The 9,819-nt window shown below is 46.8% G+C and overlaps 1 protein-coding gene across 1 annotated transcript in view; it reads left to right on the top strand.

Moving 5' to 3' along the window:
* Positions 1–583: 583 nt before the first annotated feature.
* HEBP1 (heme binding protein 1) overlaps positions 584–9,819 on the top strand; it is a 23,964-nt gene continuing 14,728 nt past the window's right edge. Inside the window, exon 1 of the mRNA XM_012655808.1 lies at positions 584–699. Within this exon, the coding sequence (XP_012511262.1) occupies positions 622–699 (78 nt within the window). The 5' untranslated portion in view covers positions 584–621. The remainder of the gene's footprint in view (positions 700–9,819) is intronic.

The raw sequence follows: 9,819 nt of genomic DNA, 5'->3' as shown, positions 1-9,819 counted from the left end.
TGATTAAAACGGATGGTAGGAAAGAAAGCGGTAAGCAGGAAATTAGTTAAGATGTTTTTCAATGGGAGGTAACGGGTGAGGGGCGGGGGGGTAAACCAAGGTCTCTGTGCGTGGGGATGCGGCGGGGGTGGGGCGCGGAGGGAGGGCTACGAGGACTCTGAACTCGGCCGCCGCAGCACCTGCGGGACAGGGACAGAGCCTTCGGGCGGAGGCCTGGAAAAGCACGTGAAGAATCCGGAGGCTCGAAGTCTGGAGCCAGGTACGTGGGCGAGGACGCGGCGGAGGGCGGACAGAGGTCTGGGGGAAGGTCCTAGGAAGCTCCCCACCGCCGGGGGCTAAATCCTGTCCCGTCGAGAATCTGTTTCCAGGTCCCCAGAGATTTGGTGAGGCTCAGTATAAGAGGAGGGGCCGACGCAGGGGACGGCCGGGTGCCCGCAGCCCGGCTCCCTCGCCGCATCCCCGCGGGCGCCCGGAGGAGGCGGAACGCAGCCCGGCTGCGGGTCGCTCGCTCCCGGCCAGTCCCCGGCCCGCCTCCCCCGCCTCCCGAGCGCAGCGCCGCTGGGCGGAGCCGGAGGAGCGCCCGCCCTGCAGCCAGTGCGTCCGGAGCGCGACGGCGACAACATGTTGGGCATGATCGGGAACTCGCTGTTCGGGGCCGTAGAGACATGGCCTTGGCAGGTCCTGAGCAAAGGGGACAAGGTAGGCCCGTAGGGCTGCCGAGGACCTGAAGGACGGCTGCGCCCCACCCCCATCCAGGTCGGGGCTGGAGGGGGCTCTGAGGGACAGGTGGGACGCGAATGTGCCCCGCGCTGTGCGTTCTGGTTTCTGTCGTGGGCGCGACCCTGTGCCGCCCAGCGCTCGGGCCGGGAAGGAGGGCAGTGAGAGGTCCCGTGCAACAGGCCGAAGGGCGCAGCTGGGAGGAGGGGGACAGAGAGGAGAGGGTGACTTTTGGGGAGACGCCCAGCTTGGGGAGTTGGGCACTGCATGTTGAATGCCGTCGTTCACTGAAACATTCTGAACAATTTTGGGTTTTGAGAGACACTGGGTGCAGAAATGACTGACAAAGGCCTTGTTGGCAAGAAACTCCCCAGTACTGGAGAACGAAGTACAGCAATCCTCCCTCTTATCTGCAGTTTCAGTTACCAGAGGTCAACTGCCTCCAAAACTATTACACGGAAGATTCTAGAAATAAACAGTTTGTAGGTTTTCAACTTTGGGCCGTTCTGAGAAACGTGATGAAATCTCGCCACCTGGGACCTGAATCCAACCTCTGTCCTGCTCATCCACGCTGTATATGCTCTCCCCCCACCCCCACTTAGTCGTTCAGTAGCCAGCTGGTTTATCGAACTGCCATGGTTTGCAGTGTTTGTGTTCAAATAACCCTTATTTTACGTAGTAGCCTCGAAGCGTAACAATTGTTATAATTGTTCTATTATGTTATTATTCTATTTTGTTATCGTTGTTAAGCTCTTACTGTGCCTAATTCATAAATTAAACTTTAACATAGGTATGGGGAAAATGTAGTATATACAGAGTTTCAGGAATTATCTCAGTTTCAGGCATCCACTGGGGATCTTGGAACGTATCCCTGAGGATAAGGGGGACTCCTGTATAAAAAACAAGATCTGTGCTGCATAGACATAAATGTGCCAGGCAGGGAGTGCAGGGGAAGGGGCTGTCAGTTTTCCCGGGGGACCGTGATGAGGCCTTCCCAGGAGTCTTGAGCTGGGCCTTGAGGATGTGTAGGAGTGCACACAACAGAATAGTGTGTACAGAGGCCCAGAGCTGTACCATTGCTTTTGGCCGATAGATCTGCTGGTGTTGGGTACCTAGAATACGGAATGAGTAAGGACAGCATAATTGCCATATTCTCCCAAATTTACATCAGTACAGACATGGACAAATTGGACTGCACCCCTGAAAACAAGGAGTCTGCTGCCAGATAGTAATCTCCTTGCAGACAGGTACTTAGGACAGGTACTTTGTGCACTGCCGCTGTATATGGAGCTCTTAGCATGGTGCCCCACTTGTTAAAGGACTGTGTTGCCTGGAGGCTAAGTTCTGATACCTAGTACAAGGATCATCACACAAAAGCCCTCAGCTAGACTCTTCAGGCAGCTAGAGAAGCCGTTCCCATCTCAGTGTTGCTGGTTGTATGCAGAATGAGCAGTTTAGCCCCATAAAAGGTGACACATCCGAATGCCTGCAGCAGCCAGGCAGGTGATGGCAATGAGCGAACCTGGCTGTTATGGACTCTAAGGCCCGATGGGGACTGAGGCAATCAGAGAGAGCACGCAGGTCCCCGTCTACTCAGGGCCACTCCAGCCAGTGTTGCTGAGCAGTGATGTGAACCGATGTTGCCCAATTTTGAAGGAAAACCAGATATCCAGATTCTTCATGTAAAATCTCCCAATTTAAAATTAATTAATCCAACAACCATTTTTTGAGTGCCAGCTGTGTGCCAGGCACTCTCCTAGGCGTTGGGGATAAAGAGTGAAGAAAAGCAGGAAAAACCCCTGCCCTCGTGTAGCTTGTGTTTAGTGGCTGGTGAACAAGTCAGTAGACTGTATCGGATCAGGCGGTGATCAGTGCAGTGGAGAAAGCAAGCAGAGAGGGGAGTGAGTCTCAGGGAGTGCTGCGTGAGGCTGTGGTTTTCAGTAAGGTGACTGTGTCGGTTTCCACTGTTGGCAGCTGGCTGAAATGTTTGTGAACTCCTCAGGGATGCCGTCTGTGGACGTGCCCTGAGGAGGGTTCCTGTTGGTTGTAGCGCCTTAAGAATCCAGACTTTACCCCCAGATCCCAGAGAGCTTTCCTTTCTGCAGCGGAACTGGGGCTCACTTAGTCTTTCTGGTTAATGACGATGGCGAATGCAGGAGGAGGGTCTGGGCTGGTCTGTGGCCTGTGCCCTCGGATTCCTGTCTCAGCCCTTCCCTGTCCTGCCATCTGTCTCAGTGTGGTGTGGGGGCTGGCCCCTGCCGTTTGTTTCCCAGGCTGTGTCACCTGGCTCCCAGCAAGGTGTGCCCAGTGGCTGGCACTGGTGGGAGATAGGAAAAAGGGAGAAACCAGAGCATTTCTCCCTGGCCCCCTTCCCCTCCCCTGTCAGAGCTATACTGCTGCGAGCTTCTCCTCTGTGGCTTCAGCTACACAGGCCACCATGGTTCTAGCTTCTACTGGGTGACCCAGGTATCCGATCTCAGGTAACAGGTAATCCTTCCTCCGTCTCTCCTAGGGTGCTTATTAACCTCTAGGTCGCCTCTCTATCTCCTTTTTGGCACCTCAGCCCCTTTATTACCTGTGTAACCTATTCCTTGCATCAAGGTTCCTCTGTTCTAAATACTGTAGCAGTTTCTGTTTCCTGTTAGCCTCTTACTGATACAGTATCACCTGCCACTAATGTGGTACCTCTGGGATAAATGCAGCTCCCTGATAAGCATCTTCCCTCAACATTGGATGGGAACATGGGGCCATATGGGATATTGTTATCAGGCCGAAGCAAATCATTTAACCCGAATGAGCCTCAGTTTCTACAGCTGTAGAATGGGTACAAAAATATCTTTCTCATCTATTCCCAGAATTACTATGAAAACTTCAATTCTTTTAAAACATTTTATAAACCAGTATACTCTACCAATATAGTAATAGCCATATGTCAGTACTCATCTCAACTTCACTCTTACTCACTGTATGGTCACAGGGAAACTTAGCCTTTCTGAAGCTAATTGTGAGAGAAAATAATCATATCTTAATAGACTGTTTTAAAGTTTAAATGATATAACCAATTATAAGTTATTCAACAGAATACCTAGCACTTGGGCACAGTAATGGTTTCCCTTTACTTTTGCAGGTTACTTCGGGTAAGTTACTTAACATCTCAACTACTCTGAACCTTCAAATTTTTTAACTCTAAGATGAAAATGACAACGCCAATGTGACAATTAATTAAGTAACCAAAGATATTTATAAACCTTTTTTTAATATGCAAATTCAGGATGTTATTATTTCAAAGAGAGCCTCCACCTGAAATTCTCTCTCTTATCCTGGAAAGAGTCTGTGTCAGAAACTGTTGTCCACTCTCCTGGGAAAATGGATTGTATACCATGTGCCCTGTGTAGCATGGGCTTCAGGCTCATCAGATGTTCAGGACTGATTCCAGGCAGTTGGCAGGGGAGACCAGCGCTGCCGCAGAACTTATCAAGTGCCTTCCTCATTGCTCAAGGAGGGAGGAGGGTAGGCAGCTCTCTGTGTTGGACTGGCTACGTATTGTGGATGCTCAGAGCAGGACTGATATTAATAACTGACATCCTTATCGGATTTGTGTCCAGCGAGTGCACATTGCTTAGGACCTGATAGCCTGGGTTTGAATCCTGGCTCCACCGTTTGGCCACTGTAACTTGGGCATGTTACTTAACCTCTTGTTCTCTAGTTTCATCTGGAAATGAAGATTAACACATTGACTGCCATACTAGAAAAAAAAATTTTTTTTTCTTGGGGCCACAGTATTTTATGACAAAAATAGAATAAAAATTTCGAAAACAAAATGATCCTTTCTAAGTCAATGAAAAACTTAATGAAAAATGAAATTTATTGACTTCTATTCATTTAATCCATGTTTTTAGAATTAATTTGTCAATATTAATTGTTAACAATAAGAACATCAACAAGTAAGATTTTCACGAACTAACCGTGGGGTTTTGCCCACGTTTTGCTTCACGAGGCCCCGGGCTCAAAACTAGTGTGAGTTAAATACAATTCACATGGCAGTTAATGTGTTAAAGCACTAACTTCTTCACAGGGTTGTTGGAAGAACTGAATGAATGAATCCATGTAAAGTGTTTACAATAATACCAGACACATAGAAAGTACTCTGTTAGGGTAATTATTATGATCAATCTTTTCTTGTAATGAGAATGGAGGCTTCCAGAATCAACATACATACCCACCACATCAGGTGGCAAGAAAAAAACCCGACCTTACAGGGAACTTGCAGATCCCGTAGTAAGAGGCCTTCTTACAGCACCTTTGTCTGAGACTTGGACTTGACCAAGCTTCCCTTGAATGTTGAAAATTGGTGTTTGTGGCCACAGGCCAAAGTCCTCATCTAGGAACTGATTGGGAGCATAGGCTACCTGGAGATGGGGCAAAGGAGGACTATGATTATGTTCTGTTACACGCAAATGCACTAAAAATGTTAAGTTTTAAGAATCAAGACTGTGTTAATATAGGTACTTTATTCTTTGCAGAAATAGAAAACTCTGGTTAAATTTAAATAGAGCTCCCTGGAGAACTAGAATAGATTTAAAATATCCGCCTCTCAAACCTAAATTTTCACAGTGGTCCAGTGGTTCAAATGAGAGGCTATGGATATAGATGCTGTAAAAACAGGTGGTCCCTGCAGTAGAGCTGGTTTAAGACATTGTGGCCCAGCTTTCTTGCAGGAGATCTTGTCAGTTGAGGTTCTTATTGCTGGCTTAGCCTGGCTATGGCTATTGTATTCTTTGTCACTAGAATAAAACCAGGTTTCATTCTGCAGCCCTCCTTTCCCACAAATATTTGTAGAGTGCTTACAATATGCAAGACACAGAGAGATGCAGTGGTGAAGAGTAGGGGCAGTCCCTGACCCCATGGGTTATGGTTGGGGGTGGGGGGGAATCAATTATTATTTAATTGCAATTACAATAAGTATTGTGTTGTGAAAGTATAAGGGCCTGCGTGAATATCATGGGAAGCTGTTTTAAATTAGAATCCTCCCTGAGGAAGTAACTTTTAGATTGGGGCCTGTTGGATGAGTAGGAAGTCATCAGGAAAGGCAGGAGAAGAACACTCTGGGCAGAGGAAGCAGCAGGTACGGAGGCCTGGGCTGGGAGTGACCACGGCATTAACGGAAAGAGCAGAAGGCCATGGAGGCCGTGCTCAGGGTGTGGCTGGCAAGGTAGGTGGAAAATAAGTGGTGCCTGGATCATCAAGAGCAGGCCAAGAACTTGGTGAATGAGGACTGCTAGGCAGGGGGTTAACTAAAGCGATTAGATTGGGATAGAATGCTCCGTGTGCTCTCGGGGCAGCCTCCACCTCATTCACAGCCTTAGTCTCCCGTACTGATATCTCTGTGCCAGTCTCCTGCAGAGCCCCAGAGCTGGGTGTCCAACTGCCCAGGGGTCTGCTCTTCTGTATCAGGAAGCGGCTGGACTGACGGATATGTTAGGGCCCTTCAGCTCTAGAGGTGCCTTGCTTTCGGAGTTCGTAGGAAGAGAGGGTCACTCAGGAGGAGGCAGTGGAGTTGAGTGAAGCCTTAAAGGTTGGTGGACTTACTGTGGGGGCCTTGGCACTCTGAAGCAAGCTGGACTCCTTTCACGGCAGCCTTTCCTTCCTTGCTGTGGACTTTCCTCCTGGGAGACAGGCTGCAAGCACAGATCACTTGTACCATTCCTTAGAGCTCTTTTCTGCTCCGGGGAATCCTCCACTCAGGACTCAGACATATTCGCAAAATCCTATGTTTAGATGGTAAAGTCACTTGAACTAGTAGTAACTTAGGGTAGGTGAAACTGGCTTGCTATCAGGTCACCGTCATTGGATTAATGGTTATAAAGTCCAACTCCCCACAACAGCCTTGAATTCTTCCGGGATCTGGCCCCTGCCAGCATCTCTGGACCCCTCCCTCGCGTGCCCTGTTTGACGGTCTTTGCTCCAGCCACATGAACTGCCTGTATTTTTTCCATCTTACTGTTCTTGATCTCTCCTCCTTTGCTCCCGTGCTACCCACTGCCTGGGATCTCCTCCCTAAACTATCGAAGCATTTAAAGCATCATGTAATAATTTGTGTAATTCTTCCCTCCACTCTCCTAATTATCCCTATTGTATTAATCTCCAAATCTGTGCACCCAGCAGAGCTTTCCAATAATGTTTATTCAATGAATCAATGAAGCAGTGACTGAATGTCCAGTTGGGTGATCTGTAAGGATCGACCTACCCAAACATGTCAGCAAATACGCCAGTGCCCCCCAGACTAACCTGAGTAGTCCTCCTCTGTCCCCCTACTGCCCTGGCACTCCCTGCCCCTTAAACGTATCATCAGAGGACAACCTTCTGTGTTCCTGGCTTCCTTTCTTACACCATGCCTTTCCTGATGTCAGAAACCAAGTCTTTCATCTCTGTCCTGTAGCATCCAGTGCAATACTCAGCACATAGTAGATGCTCAGTAGTTGTCGGTTGAATAAATAAAAGAAGAAAAGAAAGACCAAAGGAAGGAGCCAATTGGCTCTTTCTCCAGTAAGATCTTGTCATCGGTTTTCCCATTTCTAAAAGAAGTAACTACATAAGGCCGGGTGCAGTGGTTCATGCCTATAGCACTTTGGGAGGCCAAGGTGAGAGGATCACTTCCGGCCAGGAGTTTGAGGTTACAGTGAGCTATGATGGCAGCACTGCATTCCAGCCTAGGTGACAGAGTAAGACCCTGTCTCTAAAATAAAAAAAAATAAAATAAAATAAGAAGTAACTGCATAAAATGACTTCTAATACCTTTGTTCTGAATTGGACATGGGGATACAAATGTCTGCCCCAAATATCTAATGCAGTGGCTAAAGAGAGGTTAAAATGTTCACTTCACCCCCTCATAGCTGTAGACAGTCTTGCAACAAGCATTAGACTGGAGTTTGGGGAGTGGAATTTTTGTTTTCAGTTGCACCGTTTAGTAGCTGTGTCATCTTGAGCAACTCAATTTCATTTCTTCATTTCCTCTTTAGCAAAATTAGTTAGATTAGGTGAACTTTAAAACCTCTTTCAGTGTTGAAATCCTGTGATTCACAGAGTAGTATTTCTGGAATTTAAAACACTACAAGTGGCAAGACTCAACAGGGTCTCAAATGGAGGGGGAGTTCTGAAATTCTCTGCTATGACAGACAGAGCCAGAAAGAGTAAAACACCGTGATTTTGCTTAACAGTTTGCTCCTGAAGGCTCTTGGGAGTGTCAGACTCTCCAAGTGGGGGGCCTCACAGCAGTCCTCAGAGATACAGGCACAGTGCCCCAAAGTCAAGGCCGATTTGCTGCCCCTGATTCTTGGTCTGGTGCAATTCCCCTGCCCCACGTGAGGGCAGTTTAAGTATGAAATTGGCACTCAGGTTTGCTTTCAGATTTCCCTAGCCTCTTTCTCACCACTCTCCTTTAATTTTGTATTACAAAAACAGTAGATAGTTTTGTATTCCAAATATAACATTATAATATTAAATATGTTTGTTCAGACTGCACTGGCCACTGGCCCCATAGTCCTACCTTCCTCCAGAGATTATTTATGTCCCCTGGGAGTCACACCCTCATCCCTCGTTAGGAATCTTCAGTCTAGGGGATTATAGGAAAACCTATTCAACCAGCCTAGGGCAGCCAGGTTCCCTATCATGTGTCTGTTTTTCATACTCATTAGGAGAGATAGCTCCTTAATCAAATAAATATCTACTGAGCCTGTAACATGTAAAGCTCTGTGGTATAGTTCCTATCCACGAGGACTTTATTGCAGATTTTATAAACTACAATAGTGTTCCATTAATAGACAGTAAAATTAATATAGACAAACTTTTCTTTTTCTAGTGGAATAGAATAAAATTCACTCGAGTAGAGTAGAAGAAAACAGGATAGGAAAAAGAAGTATCAGAATGCATCCCATTCATAAGAGTAAAGTATTATTTTTTGAAACTTTGTTTCAACCAAGTGTAAATTCATAATAAGGCATGATATAAAAATGTTTTCCTTGTTGTGGATTGTGATTTTTTTTTTTTTTTTGGAAACAGAGTCTTGCGCTGTCGGGTAGAGTGCAGTAGTGTCATTGTAGCTCACGCAACCTCAAACTCCTGGGCTCAAGCGATCCTCCTGCCTCAGCCTCCCAAGTAGCTGGAGCTACAGGTGCGAGCCTCCACACCTGGCTACTTTTTCTATTTTTTGCAGAGACAGGGGTCTCACTCTTGCTCCAGCTGGTCTCAAACTCCTGAGCTAAAGTGATTCTCCTGCCTTGGCCTCTCAGAGTGCTAGGAATACAGGCGTGAGCCACTGCACCTGGCTGGATTGTGATTTTTAAAATGTTTGAAAATCACTTCCTTACAGTATGTCCAGGAATACAAAATTACATGAGACTTCACCTGGTGCAGAGGGGCAGGGGTGCTGAGGGAGAGCTGCAGGGGCCTGTGAGTCTAAACACCAGGGAAGGGACAGATGCTCAATGTAGACTGGTGGCGAGGGGAAGGAGGAAGGATTTGTCTGGAAAGAAACAGTGGAGTTGAGTGTTAAGGAGACTGGGAGGCTATGATTTAGTGACGTAAGAGTTGGGGGAGGATGTTATGTCTGGGAGCGCGGTGTGCACAGAACTGCAGTTGGCCCTCCTTATCTGTGCATGCTGGATCTGTTTTCAACCAACGAATGGAAAATGTAGAAAAAATAATAATAGTACAACAATAAAAAATGATACAAATAAACAATATAGTATAAGAGCTATTTACATAGCATTTACATTGTATTAGGTGTTGTAAGTAAGTAATCCAGAGATGAATTAAAGTATACGGGAGGTTGTGTGTAGGTTATATGCAAATATTATGCAACTGTGTATAAGGGTCTTGTGCATCTGTGGATTTTGATATCACGAGAGTCTTGGATCCAATCCCCTGTGGATGCTGAGAAACAACTGTAATCTGTTTCTTCTTGAATTGCAGCACTGCTGCTAGAATGAGGCTAATCTTGGGGCCTTCAAGTTTTTTGGTTTTTTTTTTTTTGAGACAGAGTCTCACTGTGTTGCCCGGGCTAGAGTGCCGTGGCGTCAGCCTAGCTCACAGCAACCTCAAATT

Source organism: Propithecus coquereli, unplaced genomic scaffold (genome assembly GCF_000956105.1).
Source record: "Propithecus coquereli isolate 6110/MARCELLA unplaced genomic scaffold, Pcoq_1.0 Scaffold487, whole genome shotgun sequence".
NCBI classification, from domain to species: domain Eukaryota; kingdom Metazoa; phylum Chordata; class Mammalia; order Primates; family Indriidae; genus Propithecus; species Propithecus coquereli.
Note: the sequence above shows the minus strand (reverse complement) of the source record. Positions and strands in the feature narration are given on the sequence as shown.